The sequence below is a fragment of the Pelodiscus sinensis genome, chromosome 25, assembly GCF_052426305.1.
Source record: "Pelodiscus sinensis isolate ZL-2025 chromosome 25, ASM5242630v1, whole genome shotgun sequence".
NCBI classification, from domain to species: Eukaryota; Metazoa; Chordata; order Testudines; family Trionychidae; genus Pelodiscus; species Pelodiscus sinensis.
The window spans coordinates 18794703-18812980 of NC_143076.1; the positions used below are offsets into that span (position 1 = coordinate 18794703).

General features: G+C 42.3%; 1 protein-coding gene across 3 annotated transcripts in view; it reads right to left on the reverse strand.

Annotated features, from left to right (window-relative positions):
• CADM1 (cell adhesion molecule 1) overlaps nt 1-18278 on the reverse strand; it is a 344772-nt gene that overhangs the window by 61031 nt on the left and 265463 nt on the right. For all 3 annotated transcript variants that reach the window (XM_075909411.2, XM_075909410.2, XM_075909409.2), the window contains exon 5: nt 15519-15674. In XM_075909411.2, the coding sequence (XP_075765526.1) occupies nt 15519-15674 (156 nt within the window). The remainder of the gene's footprint in view (nt 1-15518; nt 15675-18278) is intronic.

Genomic DNA, 18278 nt, shown 5'->3' on the forward strand with positions numbered 1-18278 from the left:
CAACACACAGAATCTATTTCACCTTGTCTCTTCTGCTGCAACAATTCTGGTTTCCTCAGATAATTTTTATCATTTCTAATCAGCTATTGTCAATTATTTATACAAACCAGTGGGAACCAATGGAAGAGTTGCTGCACCTAGAATCAAATATAAACTATCAAATAATCTCTCTCAAATTATCTGAAATAATTCTCAGTTTCAGCGCTCTATCTCCATACTCTTCATATTTTACAAACTAAAACAAAGCAAACTTCAACTTGTACACCATATCGCGTATTCCTAGAGGTACCATGTTACAAAGCCCTCCCCACCACCCAAAGAGCTGATCTTCTAGACTTTAGCAACACAATACACCAGTATTCATAAAGACAAGAACACTTCAAGTAAAAACACCATTGTGCAATTTTCCACTAACCAGGATTTCCCAGTGTACTGATAAATACAGAAAACACTTATGAAGATGTGCTCCAAAATTATGAAGGCTCAGAAGTTGATTGGGGATTCAGGAGGAGTAACATTTTAATTACCTTTATAATGCATTTTAACCCAGCCTTACAAAACTTCACGGCCTGGGGTAAGAATTATTTGGGGATGGAGGAGGGCAGAGCATTTGAATAAAATGTCTTTGGGGTTGTCTCCGCTATCAGTTGCCATGGCCCAAAGATGGTAAGTATTTAAACTAAACTCTTCAAGCTATGGACTGTGTATACACACACAGGGGCGGATGAGAATGCCGCGGGGCCCCGGGCAACGAAATTTCGCAGGGCCCCTCCTTTGACACGGCGCATGCACGGGGCCTCGGGAAGCGCGGGGCCCGGGGCAGCCGCCCCATTCGCCCTGCCCTAAATCCGCCGCTGTACACACAGTAGGATTCTGATCTCCACTGGGTATTCCTAGATGATACTGTAACATAATCTTAATAAATACCTGTATTATTCATTATCTATTATTCCTTATTTGTCATTTATTATTGTTGTCATAACAAATCTTTACAGTGAAATTTTTAAGATGCGTTTAAGGTCTCCAATAACTTTGTGCCAGCTATTAAACATTGCATTTAAACATGCCAAGTAGATCTCTGTGTGGATGCAAAATATGTATCTGCATCCAACCTGCAGAAACGGTCCATGGAAATCAATCACATATCTGCACATTTGCAGGGCTCTAATGCCAAGTTCCCAGAATTAGGTCATTAATGAGGCCTGCAGTAGTACATTCTGGGACAGTTACTGTACGCTTCAGATAGCAATATAAAGCATAAGGCCAGCACCAGATGGACATTTACTGCCTACGTACAACAAAACTGCCCTGAAATGTACTTCTTGGACCTTCTTTATATCATTATACAGTGGGATTCCCACATAAAAATAAAGATGAGTAGCTAGAGCTACACACCTACACCACAATAGTACGCTACTGGTAGCCAGTTATGTCTAGTCATCTAAAACAGATTCCTAGTACACCTGACTTTCTATTGTCTTTAAAAAACTGCCAAGAAATTTAATACAGCATCATTATTCTAGTGAATTCATTCAAAGGCTAGGTACTAACTAAGCAACCTTGCTTATTACTTGCTTTTTTACTAATTAACCGACCAACCTTGCTACAAACTATTCTGGATTCGATGAGATTTCTTCAAGAACACATGGAGTGGGCCTCTAAGAACACAAAAAGTCATCCTAAAAGAGGTGGGCATGAGATGCATTCTTTCCCCCCGCTAGTAGATGAGTTTATCCGAGCCTGACCATGCAATGTTTCATTGTCTTCAAGTCAACTGATGAAACAAAGTGCTCTCTGTCTAATAACCTATATTTTAATTTCATAAGCAAATGGGAAAGTTAAACAATCCTTGAGCTCAACTGCCACCATGAATATTAAAACAGACACTCTCAGTAACCCGGTCTTCCTGGCCCGTGTGTCTCTTTTGGTAGAATTCTGCCTCTGTTTCAGGGGCAGCACATTCCTCCTCCTGTTTATCACTAAGAAGACCCCCTTGGTAGCGGTCATTGTCAATAACTCTTCGTGCCTGGGCCAGTTGGCAGTGTTCTCTGAATAGGCTGCCTGTCTGCCCAAGAGCCGAAAAGCATAGTCTACAATGCCCATGATGCTGACACTCTACTTCTTACCTCTTTACGGAGAGCTGTGCTGCCTCCTAGGGGCGTGGATACAGTTTGTATGGTACAGGTGTGGAGATCCACTCAACCAAACTCTGCACCCTGTGTATAATGGAAACCACTTCAAGCCAGAGGGCGCAGCCGCCCCTCCCTCAGAACTCCTAGTTCCAGCATCTTTGCCTGCCTCCATAATAATAACTGTTGCAGAAAATGACTCTGTTCTTCCTCCTTCCAAAAAGCACATGTAACCAGCACCCAGCGGATTTGAACCTGGGACCTCTGGAGCTTAGTGTAGGAGCCTCTAACCCCTGAGCTAAAAGCCAGCTGGCTCACTGCCTGTGCTATAGAAGTCTCTTGGTCTTATCAGCTGCTATGGTCTAGGTGCCACTGCATGGGACAGTGAACTACACTAGGGCTACATCTTTACTGTAACCTTCCTGCAGAAAAGCATATGCAAATGAAACACAGCGTGGAATATCGCTGTGCTTCATTTGCATAAGTAATGAGCAGCCGTTTTTGCACAAGAGGCTTTTGCGCAAAAATGAGATGTGTAGACGGCTCCTTTTTGTGCAAAACCTCCCTCTTGCACAAGAGCTGTTCTTCCTCAACGAGGAAGCCGTCTACACTGCTCGTTTTTGCGCAAAAGCCTCTGGAGCAAAAATGGCTGCTCATTTACTTATGCAAATGAAGTGCGGTGATATTCCACACCATGCTTCATTTGCATATGCTTTTCCGCAAGGCGGCTACACTATAGACGGAGCCTAAGTGTATAGGTTACACATACGTAGCGCCACCAGACGGAACTGAACCGGGACCTCTGGACCTTAGTGCATGAGCCTCTACCGCTTGAGCTAAAAGCCTGCTGGCTCTCAGCTCAGGCTGGCATAGAGCAGACTTATTCTGCCTCTCTGTAAGTGGTCTGAGTGCCACTAAATGGTACAATGAACCTCACCCAGCAGCTGTGTGGGTCACACATACACTGAGTGTGCACGCAGTTTCCAGAGCATGTCTCTTTCAGAGACCAGGAAACAAATGGTATCACTGACAGTCTGATTGTACACAGAGGCTACCACGACTCTCCTCAAAAGGTTAGGATTTTGCACTCAAGTCCTCAGCTAGAAATTCCCTTCCAATGCTTTGCAGCAGCTGGTTGTCACTCTATCCCCAAACTAGCTACCCGTCAGCAGGGCTGTGTGCAAAACAGACAATCCCAGGGGCAACACCACAGCCTTGTTCTTAATACCTATTTAGAAATGGTGGTGCTTAGTTAACGTTTTACGATTATACAGCACTGTTCACCTCCCACTCTTCCCAAAGGACTTCGCAGGTTGCCCCAACTACCTTGCTTAGAGACCACCTTTAAATAGTCACTTCACCTTAAAACCATGCAAGGTGGCGGAACAGAGGATAAACGCTGCAGCTTCTACCGGAGATATACGAGCACGTCAAACTGATTTAAATGGACTAAGCATTTGGAAAAGGGGCGCCCGCTTCAATCTGGTGAGAGACCAATGCTGTGCACACAAGTACAGCAAGAAGAGCACTACCACAAGATTCCTTCCTCCACATCCGCCCGCGTGTCCCTGCGCCGGAGGCAGCCCTCCTCAGGAAAGGAGAGGGGTCATTTGCTCTTCACACTAGGAATGTTAAATAGCGGTTAATTGAATAGTCGATTAACCTCGTGAATTCTTATCGGTTAGTCGGATATTCTGTAGTTCTTGGGCAGCACCTGCCCGGGGGGGAAGGGTCTGAGCTCCCGGACCTAGCAAGAGCTGGAACTGAGCCGGGCTGCCTGCCCACCTGGGCTCCTAATACACTTTAAATGAAGAGCCACCGCGGGGGTAGGTCCAGGATCCAGTGCAAGCCAGGACTGAGCTGGGCTGATGACCAGCTTGCTAAAAAAATTAGAGGGAGGAATGTACGTGGTCTATAGCATTAAGCTATAAGCTTTTATTATCGGTTAATCGCCTACACTCTTACATCCCGAATTAGGACTCTGCAGTCAACAAGGGTGTAAAGTGGAGCCAATGGGCGCTAAATGCAATTGACATTTGGGAATGTGAGTAACATGCTTAACTGCAAATTTTGTTGCTGAACCTCAGATAGAAGGCAGAGTTATGATCACAGCGAGACAACCCTGTAGAAACAGAATCAGTACATACGGAGTGGGGGATTGCTGTGTGATGCATTTAATTTGGTGGCTGTATCCAGTTAGTTCACTGTCCACTATAGTGATCACAAGAAAAAGATCCATCACACCCTAATAACCCTTGGCTTTTCAGTGTAAATGATATAGGACACACAACAAAAACAGCTGCCCCTACAGAACTAGCCCGTTAAATACACAATGACTGTGTTGGACCAGAGCCATTATTAATACAGCAAAAACATTGTGTGAACACTTTATTACACTCAAGAGCTTTTTCATAACCCAGCCCACTTCTGAATTTTCCTACCTGGGAAAAGCAACAAACTTAATGTCCCTCATTCCTGAAACAGCCCATCAAAGTGAACGTTTTCTTTGCAGCCTTCAAAAATCAATCAAATGAACAAACCGACTGTTTAAACGTACTTATAAACAGACAAATCAAGAAACTATATTAATGGGCAGCTTTCAGCCCGTCCTGATGAGTAAACCTAGCACTCTAGTCAATTATAGGCATTCAAGAGAGCAGATATATACTCATAACTGCAGAGTCTCCATTGCTGTACAAGACAAGTCGACATTTCCAGGAGAAAACTACTTCTGAGTAAACATGAAAGCTTGTGTCTCTCACCAACAGAAGCTGGTGCAATAAAAGATTTTATTTCATCCTCCTTGTCTCTCTATTATCCTGGGACCACCATAGTTATAACACCGTATTCAATATTTCCCATATAAGCAAAAGGAGTTTGTAACTCAACTGGGCATGCAGGGACTAGAGAGAAAACTTGCTCTAGTGTTGAGAAAATGAGACTTTATCTAGCTCAGCACATCCATTAATATAGCATTAAACATTTTGTTTCCTGATGTCAGGTGTGAAAAAAAGCTTTTTAAATCCCAAATCTTTTGCCAGCTGAGAAAATTAGGAAACTGAATCTTCCAATAACTCAATTAAAAATTATCTTGACTAAGTTTTGAGCTTTTAAATTCTTATGGTGTTAAAATCTATTTTCTGATAGCGTTAATCCCTAGTTTTCATCTCTCTCCTGATCTAGGAGACGTCTCCTCAGCAAAAAATATTTTCAGTTGAAGCAGAATGCCTGTCTACTTTCCTTCATGTTAGTTTAAAAATCATCCAGGAAGTACTTCACAATATCTCTTCCAATATCCTCTCAAGCCAGTGAAAGTTTTATGGGTATTCTCATCTCCCTAATCTATGGTTTTTTGACCTTTTTATTTTGTTTTACTTTAATAGGCATAATAGATTGTCTAAATTAAAATTAAGAAGGAAATTGCTCAAAGAGAATTGATTTTCACCAATTTCTAAATCAGGCTGCATATAATAAATCCAGAAAAAGCAAAAATCAATCAGAAAAATATTTGTTAGAGTATAAATAAGTCTATTTAAGTACATTATGAGAATGACTTTTGAGTTCAAGGGTAAAAATGCAACCAGAAAAAGCAATACATTCAATTATTTTAATATGGAGCTTTGCAGATGCAGTTAGTTCTATAAATCAAGACCTCGATATTTTTCAAAAATGTCAGACTTTCACATTTGCATATTGGCTATTATGCATATATAAGTGTCTTCTTTAACCTCTTTTCATTGGCTTCTATTCCACAGTGGAAGGGGTAGGGATGTAACAGTCTGAGGGTATGTCTAGACTGCAAGGATCTATCGGAAAAAGGTATGCGAAATGCGCTCCGCATTTTGCGTATCTTTTCCTGATACTTTTGTCGGAAGAGGCTTTTTCGAAACTTGGCCCATCTAGACTGAGCCAAATTTCAGAAAAAAACCCTCTTTCAAAAGCCCCCTCCTTCCTTATGGAACGAGGAATACAGGGGCTTCCCGAAAGAGCGTGTTTGCTCTTCCTCAAAAAAAAGCGCAAGAGCAAAGGCGTTCCCCGGACACGGCGGAGTTCTCTCAGGATACCTCTGGTAATCCGAACCCCCGCAGTCTAGCCATACTCTAACAGGCCTTTCCTCTGTATCAACATAATGGTCCACGTAATGGTTGAATATTAACACGGGCTTATAAAAACAAACAACTATTGGGTCGCCAGACCTCATTTTTAAACTAACAGTGAAATGGAAGATGAACACAATGGGCCTGAAGGAGCCCTTCTTAAACAGGCTTTTAAAAAATCATCCCTGAAACATAAAGAGAGGATTTAAGCAATTATCTTGTATCAGTGACTAAAGAAATATTAACGGTAAGATGTGCTGGTTTTCTTATTCCCATTGTGCCTTTTCTTATTCCTTTTTCACACAAGAACATGCTTTCATTATACAGTGTCTAACCTTTAGTGTGCATGTCCACCGTAAGTGTTGCCACCTTGATGTTATTGAGATTAGTGTTCTTTTATTTAATATATAGCATGCGGTTCTTGTTAAGCAGACGGTTTACACTATTATAGAGGCACCATTTCTCAGAGGGTGAACTCTGAAACCTTTGCCACCAATTATATATCCTTCTATAGCCAAGCTTAACGTAACAGAAGTACAGCCACCAAAAAGCATAGGCATATCCAAAGAAATGGTTAGTTATCTGGTGTCTGGAGGCTGTATGCGGCAAAATGGTTTATTTTTCATTTTAAAAATACAAGGCTTTAGTCTAAGTCAGACTGACAAGAAGAGGCCTTTGAACTCAAAGATTTCATGTAGAATTATTTCCCATTTTAAACATCTGACTGCACATTGCTGCTGTATGCTTGCTGAGCCTCCGAGTGAAACTATCAAACCCTGGACCTACTGTATGTTCTTCATTCTCAACAACATTCCTCTGAGAAAGCCTTATTAATGAGCTTGCAAACGAGCACACAACTGGGAAATGTCACAAACAAGAGCGACTAATGCCCCAGAAAATCAAATAACTCAACACTTGGCTGATTGTGGTGCCTTTCATATTTACAAAAAAGAAAAAAAACACAGAAGTCGCAGATTCTGAAGGGGTCAACACCTCACTGAACAAAACAACTCATTTATTTATGTTCAGAAATCTCCAGATGATAAATTACACTGATGTTAATCACTTCACTGCATACCATGCAATTAATATTTGTACTCACTAGAAACGAGGATTACTAAAAGTATGAAAGCATACATATATGGCTTATTTTTAGCATAATTGGGCACAACGAATTCTCCTGGTATAACAAGAGGTCGTAACAGTTTCCATGGGTATATATACTTTTATAAACATGCAGTAGACATAAAAATCTATGTTCAATTAATGAGGATTTAAACCCGCAAGAGAAAAAAATTCAAGAGTTAAGGCTTCTATTTTGTCATCTATTTCCAGCATTATAACAAGCAAAGGAAAAGAACCAGAAAGGCGGAAACACATTTTTCTGGAGAAATTTTGCTCATTTCAACTCCTTGATAACCTTTTAATGTATTTTGTTGCTATTTCCTTTCTAAAAAATTATATGCAACAAAAACACTCACCCACTCCTCATGCAATAATGAATTCTGAAAGAGACCACTACTCCAGAACGACTGGATAGATCTGAAGTAATATTCTGCAGCATATTGTATCAATCCATCGCAGGGTTATAAATTTGCGAGTGTGACTATTAATCAAGCATGAAATAGTTATTGCTACTGTGTGTACACAGCTGCCATTTGTCAAACTCAGTTTTGCTTTTAAGAACATTATCAAGACTTTATGGCATGCTTGTTTACAGAGATTTCATTTCAGTGGTATCTCCTACATTCACAAAGCAGCATTTATCTCAAAAGTTCACAAAGGACCAGACTCTGCCATCTTTTTTACTCAGGATACTATGGGCTTACTTCATGAGGAGGTTGGGCATGAGTAATCTGAGCATTCAACATGAATAAAGGTGACAAAAACCAAGCTCATAGAGTTCATTTGTTGAGAACAGGCAGCTCACTTTTAATTACTTTGCACACTTCCTAGTACAGTGGTAAAGTGATTGTAATATTTTTCTATTAAGTCTTTCTTATCTATCATATAGAATCATAGGGTTGGAAGAGATCTCAGGAGGTCAATAAGTCCAACCTCTTGCAAACAGCAGGCCCAATCCCAACACACACATATCCTCAAGTGAGGCAATGGGTGCTCTTTTGCTAGCGGACTATCAAGTCCTAGTAGAGAGAAGGCAACTGGAGTTTTTCTGCTGATGCAGGCCAGGCAAAGATCAGGCATATGGCTGACATAAGAACGGCCATACTGGGTCAGACCAAAGGTCCATCTAGTCCAGTGTCCTGTCTTCCGACAGTGGCCAATACCAGATACATCAGAAGGAGGGATCATAACAGGTAATCCTCATGTGATCCCTCCCGTCTCTCACTTCTAGAGAAACAGAGGTTAGGGGCACCATTCCTATCCATCCCTGGCTAATAGCCATTGATGGACCTAACCTCCATGAATCCTTTCCTAATTCACCCTACAGTAAAACCACAGCACTTTGTCTTTACTGTTTTGTTTTTACAGAGAACACAGCAGCACATGCACCTTTCTGGTTAGTGAAGCCTACAATGGAATCCATTGTCTTCTACAGCTACAGACTCCCCAGCCTGGCTTATTTGAGATCTGGGGAGAACTCAGCCTGACGGAAAATAGTCGGGAACCATTTCAAAACATTGGCTCTTAGGAGTGTTGGAAAACAAACAAACAAGCTGAAATCTCGAACCTAACACACAAGAAAACGAAGACATGAATTGCTGATATAACTCACTATAACAGGTCATTTTGAAGGCTGACCATCTTGTGCATCAATTTCTAGCAGAATGACTTCCTCTTTTGAAACAGCTGGAAATATATATGTAATGGAACAGATACATATTTAAGGGTAAGAGTCTCAAAAGCATCTGCATACATTAGAAGCACAAGTGCTGCTGACCTTCAACGAGACGTGAATTCCTCAATCAAAAAGGAGCTTTTAAAAATCCTACCTATAGAATTTTCAAATTTTTCAAAGGGAAATTTTACCCTGGCTATTCATTTACACAACCTGATGGGACAAGAGGAAGAACTTGTTTACTGGGGAAAGTTACTCCGACTTTTCTGCAATCAGTTTTTTTTATGGCTACCCCAGACTAGTTTTCTCGGTGATCTTTTGCATGTGCACCATGCATATGCCAGTTAATCTGTAGTTAGGCTTCTTTTTCAAGAACATGACAGAAAATAGGTTACCACAGCTGCTAATAAGTATGTGAGGAATAACCCAAGCACATTTTTTCTTGGAAAATGACTAAGAAATGTGCAGGAGAACATCTGAAAGCACTATTTCTGTTTCAAGACCATTCTCCACAAGGCCCCAATTACACTGGGTTCATTCTCCCTTTACCCTCTTTTGTGGGTTTTGTTTTGGTTTAAGTTTAGCAGGATAAATATTTCGCCTCCTCCCACATTCCAGGGCTTTCTGGTTTGTATTGTTTTTGTGTGTTTATTTTGCAACTAGCTTTATGATGCATCTGCATATTCTGAACTCTAAACCAACAAATAGTAGCTCATAGCTTTCGAAGGCTGGAGCAATCATTTGAAAATTGCCTTTTAATACTTTCTTCTCTTTCTTTTTCAGGCAACACCTTTCCCCTACCTTGACTCTGAGAGACTAAAAGCACTAAGGCATAGAACACTTTGGGAAAACGGTCTACTGTGGCTACACGCAGCCTCAGACATTCCAAAGACACGGGCATGATGTGTGTAAGAGCAAGATCAAGCTGGCTTTGTGCAACAACAAACGTAATCACTCCTTTTGCAAAGCAACCAACCCTCTCTCAAATTATGCCTCACCGGGCACAAGCACACAACCATGTAAACACATGCTTTCACACAGCACTGTGTGCACATGTTAATTGCCACTTGCTTGGAGATTCAGAATATTGTATAGCAGGAGGTAAAAGTGGTCAACTAAAGTGCATGCAACAGCAATTTGGAGGGCTACTTCGCTCTGATTGCAAATACCAGCTCTAAAACGCTATTGAGAAAGGGACAATTATGCCTGATTTTAGGAGTATAATTTCTTTAAAAGGCTGGCCCTGTGTCAGAGGAAGCTCTGATCTACACTTCAGTCAAAGAAGACAAGTAGATTTGTCTCTCCCATTATGCTGCCCCTGTTTACCCACTAGGGTAATGTGCAAACGAAGCACTGAATGGCATGCATCACGCACAGAGAGGAGAAACTATGTGGAACAATAATACTTAGCTTTTATATCACAATTCCCCCCTCAAGAGATCTCAAAGGGCTTTACCAAGAAAGGTTAGTAGTATTCTCATTTTAGGGACAAGAAAACTGATTCACAGAAAGAACTGTGGAATGAAGTCAATGCTTGGACTGTCCTTCAGCACTGGAAGGAATTAGCATAGGGTTGCCAGATGGTTTCAGAAGTTCATTGAAAAAAAAAAAAAAAAAAAAAAGGACCCCGAGAGTTGTTAAGCAAAAAACCCTGCAAAACAAAAACCCCCACCGTGGCCCCTTTAAAAACCAAGTGGTGAGGCTTTTTGGCCCTACCAGGATGCTGGCAGCTGCCCACTATCTTGCCTCCCTACGCCAGGCCGGACAGCTCCCCTGTGGAACCTGGTAAGCAGTGGGGTTGCCAGGCTGCCTCCATATTGAGACTGACAGCCTGGGATTTTTGCCTCCTGGACGGGGAAATAAAAAAATCAGAAAGTACCGGACATTTTAGGTGTCCGGTATTTTCTAATTTTTTTACCGGACAGGAGGTAAAAATACCGGACACCTGGCAACCCTAAAGGAGTGTGAAGCTGATCTATTAAAGAAAGGCCACAATGGGATTGTAGTTTTTTCCTACGTGCAAGAGTATTGAGACTCAGGGCTGTGTCTAGACTACATGCCTCTGTTGGCAGAGGCATGTAGATTAGACACATAGGCAAAGGCAAATGAAGCCGTGATTTAAATGATCACGGTTTCATTTACATTTACATGGCTGCCGCGCTGAGCCGACAAACAGCTGATCAGCTGTTTGTCGGCTCGCGCGCTAGTCTGGACGCTCCCCTGCCGACATCAAAGCCCTTTGTCGGCTGCCCCGTTATTCCTCGTGGAATGAGGTTTACCGGGGCTGCCGACAAAGGGCTTTGACGTCGACAGGGGGAACGTCCAGAATAGCACGCGAGCTGACAAACAGCTGATCAGATGTTTGTCGGCTCAGCGCGGCAGCCATATAAATGTAAATGAAGCCGCGATCATTTAAATCGCGGCTTCATTTGCCTTTGCCAAAACAACAAATCTACATGGCTCCGTCGACGGAGCCATGTAGTCTAGACGTACCCCAGGAGACAGAAGCCTGCAGTCTGTGGGTCAGGACAAGTCTTCCCATGGTGCTATGGAAGTCTCAGGAGGCAGTCCCAGGTAGTTCTACGGCAGGGCTACTCAACAGGCGCCCGTGGACCTCACGAGGCCTGCAACCCGTTGGTTTGCAGCCTGCGGTGCGGTTTGTGTTTACAGTGCAGTTTGGGTTGATGTGTGTTTTAGTAGGTAAATTCCTGGACTCTTGTGAAGCTAAAATTGTCAATATAACCGTCTTCTGTTGATGTGCATTTTAGTAGTTACATTCCTGGACAGTCATTATCATTAAAAGTGCTTTCAGGTGGGTGGAAATCGGGGAACGATTGTATTTTATGAATATCAGCAGAACTGACTTAAATGGAGCCTGCGTGTTGTGTCGTCTTGCCTTCATCTTTGTATTCATACCCATCACTGTGAAAGAAGCTATTTGCATATCTATTTGCATGTACATGCAACCACACTTAAGTTGTGGCCCTCCAAATCTGCTGTATCGTTGTGGCCTCCAGGGCTTCCGAAGTTGAGTAGCCCTGATCTATGGCATGGTCGGTGTCTAGCTAGAAGAGTTGCCTGCAGGCTGCAAAAATGCTGTCGGCCCAACCAAACATCAGATCCCAAGGGGCCTCAGCCATTCCCCATTTTCTGGTCCCTACTTCTGTCAGATCACACTGGCTCCCTTCTTTTCCCGAGGTCTATATACACAATTTCTACTTTAAACAGAGCTGCCTGAGAATTTCCTTAGCGTGGTGCTACCTGAGAGCTGGTCCCACAAATTCCTCTCTCTCCACTCCTCGGTTTTCAGTGAATCCTCTGACTATGCTGTTTTCAAAAACAAAGACTGGCTCCAGGGATAGGCATGGGGCTATCGAACTTGGATATCAGGTCAGATCCAAAAGAAGGCTGGTACTGACTGGAAGTCCTTTTGATAGGAGGAGTCTTTGGTGGCTTTTGAATGCATTCAGATGTAACACAAGGACCCAGGTCTTAGCATAACCCAGTCACTGTCCACCATTAGAGAGACTTCAGCTTGCTTAGTTCCATGGCTTACCAGGGAGCTGCCTGGCCTGGTGCAGGGAGGCAAGATGGTGGGTGACTGCCGGCAGCCTCTTAGGGCCAACAAGCCGCACCACTAGGGTTGCCGGGTGTCCGGTTTTGAACCGGACAGTCCAGTATTTGAGCTTTCTGTTTGGGAAACAAATTGAGAAAACAGAAATGTCTGGTATTTTCTAACTAAGATGGAATGTAGATTGTGATGTCATGTCAAGTGTGTCCGGTATTTTTGTTGAAACCATCTGGCAACCCTAACTCACCGGTGGTTTTTCTTGTTGTGGTTTGGTATTTTTTTCTGAAACCATCTGGCAACCCTATAAGGCAATTTGCAGGCCTGGGGTCACTGGGAAACAGGAACCTGCATGCCTGCTGGGCCTTCACTTGGCTTTGCGTGTCACCTTAACCCTCGTACTACCGTGTGTGTGTGAAAGAGTATGTGTGTGATATCACCGTGGCCTGCAGAGTGAGTGTATGTGTGTGTGTGTGTGTGTGTGTGTAAATAAAATCATTTTACCAATCACTGTTTCCACTCAAAATGTTCATTAACCTCTAAAATACACACACACACACACACACACACACACACACACACACACACTGCATGACTATTTTGAACTCCTTTATATTTAAAAAAACTGGGCCACATTTACAAAAAAAAGCACCCGCCCCCCAGAAATTCCTACGTACGGGCCACTACAACAGGTTCAGGAAAAAGGCCAGGAACTGTCGTGTTATGGAGATCAACCCCCTCTTCACCCCCAGCCCGAAACACCAGGAGTGCGCTGAAACCTATCGATGGGGTAAATGTAAAGAAAAACACACCAGTCAATAAGACCATCTCACATTCCCTTTTCCCCCGCATAAAGCTCCACATTAAATGCATTCCAGCCCAGGTAAGTAGTGAGCACTGAGTAACACCTCTTTCCCCAAAAGGCACCCAAAGGCAGGCCTAAAATTAGTGATAAGCAAAAAAGAATGCCTCTTGCAACAGGGAAAATAAACATGGCGCTTTATTTGAAGATCCCCCAAAGCCTTCAGATAACCATAAGTTTAAATGAACTTTGCCATCCTTCAGTGTGGTGCCCATCACAAGCTGCAACCAAAAGGATTCAGAAAAAAAGATTTATTTTCTCTTTCATATAAGAGAGCAGAAGGATCCCTATTGCACACAGGCTGTGTCTAGACTGGCCAGTTTTTCTGGAAGATCAGCCGCTTTTCCGGAAAAACTTGCCAGCTGTCTACACTGGCTGCTTGAATTTCCGCAAAAGCACTGACTTCCTACTGTAAGAAATCAGTGCTTTTTGCGGAAATACTATGCTGCTCCCGTTTTGCGCAAAAGGGCCAGTGTAGACAGCTGAGATTTGTTTTGCGCAAAAAAGCCCCGATTGCGAAAATGGCGATCTGGGCTTTTTTGCGCAAAAGCGCGTCTAGATTGGCCACGGCCGCTTTTCCGCAAAAAGTGCTTTTGCAGAAAAGTGTCCATGCCAATCTAGACGCTCTGTTCCGAAAATGCTTTTAACAGAAAACTTTTCCGTTAAAAGCATTTCCGGAAAATCATGGCAGTCTAGACGTAGCCACATTGTTAAAAAAGGCTATCTGTTTCTATTGCACCAAAAGATAGGCCTTACAAGGAAATATCCACAGGGAAGCCTTAAACTCCTAAATCTGACTTCCTTATAAACAAGTTAAAAAAAAAAGATTTCAATTTTCCTCTGTAATCAGAGAGATGGGATTTTTCCCCCCGTTAAGTATTTGATCAAGCCTCACAAAGGTGCTAATGTATTATTAAAGCTAATGGAGCTCTACAAGAAATGTTAATGGACATTAAGTTTGCATAAATGAATTACACATTAGCACAGTCACAAGAAATCTAGTATCTGCCAGTTTAGATAGTATCTGATCTTTTTTGTTTTCCCTGTTGTAGGGACAGGACTTCATGCTCGTTTCAGGGATATGGAAAGCATAAGCAGAATGTAGGATGAAATGGATGAAAAATTTAACAACTCTCCCCTCTCTTTTTGATAGAACGATATGGTTGAGATGAACCTACAAACAGAAGAAATTTTAGTCGTCTTCCCGTTTCACTGCTCTGCTGTTCTCTTGGGGACTCCACCTGGTTGCCAGATGAGTTTGCATTGCTGATTGGTAACAATGATGCTAACATGACTGTGTCCTATATCCCCAATGTGAACATAAGCCACCTCGACTATACATTGCCCCACAAATATTTCCCAACCTTTACTTCTTTTGATCAATTCACAACACCTACGTGAGGCATATAAATGGCAGCTCACAGAGAACTGAGAAAAACGTTCCCCCTAGTTTTTATCTTCACTGTAGTCGGAAGCATTAAGCCCTAAGATTAGCTTGCTTTTAGCAAGCTGCTTTTACTTGACCTTTACCTTAAAAGGTTCCACTATTTTTAAACTTATTTCTGCAGCTCTAATTCAGAAAAGAACCTACTGTACTATACTTGCCATTATATGCAATATGAAAGTCCCTCTTGCATCACCACATGTGTCTCTCAGATCATATTCCAATAGATAACTGCAGTGAGTTCCTTTAAATGGAACTCTGCAGTGATGCTAACTTTTAAAGAAATACGTGCATTGTTAAAAAAAAATTAGGATTTAAAATTAAAATTAATCGGCTGTGACATAATTACAAGGACTAGCTATTAACCCCTCGAGATGCTAAATCTAGCCAGAATAACTTAATTTATGTGGAGAGAATAAAACTAGGAATTTGGCATCACAGCAAAACTGCAAGAAGTCATTGTTTAATCCATTAAACAATACTCAATACTTTGATTTCTACATTTACAAACCCCCGATCTACCCTGTAATAAAATCTAATTACATAATTAATGGTTTCTAATGTCTTTTTAAATGAGGCACAGTCTACGTTCGAAGAATAGAAAGCTTTGGTACTCACACATTACTTCTAGGTAGCGCTGGGTCTGTAAGTCTTTGACAGCTGGGTGATCTACCAGACAGATGACTGGGACTCCATCATCCTCGCGCCCCACTGTTAGCATAAGCTGGCTCGTCACAGTGAACATATCAGACCACTTCTCCACTTCAGTTTTGCCTGCCACGTAGATAAGGCAGAGAGCACAGAGTAACCATGGGACACCTCACCCTGTTGCCATCATAGAATCCTAGAACACTAGAACTGGAAGGGACCTCAAGAGGTCATCACGTCCAGTCCCCTGCCCTCATGGCAGGACAGCACCATCTAGACCATCCCTGACAGGTGTCTGTCCAACCTGCTCTTAAATATCTCTGGAGATGGAGATTCCAAAACCCCCTTAGACAATTTGTTCCAGTGTTTAACCACCCTGACAGTTAGCAAGTTTTTCCTAATGTCCAACCTAAACCTCCCTTGCTGCAATTTAAGCCCATTGCTTCTTGTCCTATCATCAGAGGCCAAGGACAACATTTTTTCTCCCTCCTCATGACATCCTTTTGAATACCTGAAAACCAGTATCATGTCCTTTCTCAGTTTTCTCTTTTCTAAACTAAACAAGCCCAATTCTTTCAGTCTTCCCTCATAGCTCATGTTCTCTAGACCTTTAATCATTCTTGTTGCTCTTCTCTGGACCTCTCCAATTTCTCCACATCTTTCTTGAAATATGGTGCCCAGAACTGGACACAATACTCCAACTGAGGCCTAATCAGAGCAGAGTAGTACGGAAGAATGACTTCTCATGTCTTGCTCACAACACTCCTGTTAATGCATCCCAGAATGATGTTTGCTTTTTTTGCAACAGTGTCACACTGTTGACTAATGTTTAGCTTGTGGTTCACTATGACCCCTAGATCCCTTTCTGCAGTACTCCTTCCTAGACAGTCACTTCCCATTCTATATGTGTGAAACTGATTGATCCTTCCTAAGTGGAGCACTTTGCATTTGTCTTTATTAAACTTCATCCCGTTTGCTTGTGTCACTCTGGTACACAAAAAAGTGGTGCCGGGGACATACGTGCCCTTACATTTCCAACGTTCATCTCTCTAGCACCTGAACTCTAAGGGCAGGGAGGTGTAGGCACAGGTAACAAAATCCTTTCTACTGAAGTCACTAAAACTTGCAATAGACAGTGCACTGCCATAAGGATTAAAAATTCCAGGATGCTTACAGCTCCACTGATTTAAGACCTTGGAAAGCATCCTGGAATTCAGATGCTATGGCGATGAAAACCCATCATCAGCTATTAGGCGGGAAAGAGAGTAAATGGATTAACATAATTAAAAACAGTAATTAAAATATTTGAACAGTGGCACTGTTGAAGCTCCATTGAAAATACCATAGCAGTGGGTTGGAACAAAGTGTATTGCAGGGTTAGATGTGCCAGAACACAGAACAAGGAAGAAGAGACTCAGGACTAAATGAAGAAGCTAACAGGGTTTTCCATACTCAGCGCCTGCTTGCTGAACAGAAACCACGGCTGCTTTTAAATGAGCTAAATTCCACTTTTTGATGGTTCATATCATGGAGATAAAATGGGGAAGAGGGAAACTTACAAGAAACAGTGTCCTGCTCTATCAAAAACAGGTAACTGTTAACACAACCTGTAAGGGTTAGAGGAAAGACTGCAGAACCAAAAGAGGACCCTTGTTTTCTTTCCATCTTCAGTCGATGTAAAATCAAGAACAAAGGAAACTATTTCAGTGTCTCTGTTTCTGTTTTTGAAAACCCCGCAGCGCCAAAGGATCAGCAGGGTGATCTGGTATTTCAAGAAGCGACTACTTGCTCAGCAGTCTTCAAAGATCTAGGACGGTTGGAATTCAATTGCTGAAGTGAGAAAGCCTAATAAAGGAGATGGACAGGTCAAGTACAAGTGGTCAAATACCAGTGTGCGGGGCCCTACCAAAAGCAAAAGAAACCTAGGAGGATCCATGCATCATTTTGATGACGACAGATGCCAAAAAGCAGCTGGCTTTGTGGGAAGCTATATGTGGCACAGTTTGCCCTTCCACTATTACCACCATCAGTTCAGTATGTGTCATTGTGCTAAAGATGCTTATAGGAGGGCAGGGATCAATGTCCTCTAACCGGAGGATTTCATTCTTCCTTGCAGCGGGGTTAGATTTTGAAGGGCTCTGACTTCTGCAAGACATCACTCGCCAACGAGATGGGCAAAAATAGAGGGGATATCACATGCAAGCAGACTTAAAACAGACATCATATGCAATCAGTGTTGGTGATTTATCTGAACAAATTCCATGAGCACTAGACTTTACAGAATAGAAGACACTTATTTGTATGTGACCATCTGTACAATCCCATATGAACAATTGAGCAAGGAACTGAAAAAACTTTATGGTCAGTGCCATCATTGAATCATAGAGCACTGGAACTGGAAGGGACCTTGAGAGGTCATCAAGTCCAGTCCCCTATCCTCGTGGCAGGACCAAGTACCATGTAGACCATCCCTGATAGAGGTCTATCTATCATATTGACCTCTAAATCAGGGGCAAGAGCTACTTCCCTGCACACCTTAAGGGATCATTCAGGTCATCAGCAGGTGAAGAGTCAATCCAGAACTCTGAACATAGGTTCAGGAAGATAACTTAGGTGCGTCCACATGGCACCATAGGTCGAAATAAGAGATGTAATTTGTCTCTCTTATTTCAAAACAGCTTATTTAGAAATTTGGCGCTGTCTACACAGCACTTCTTTTGAAATAAATTG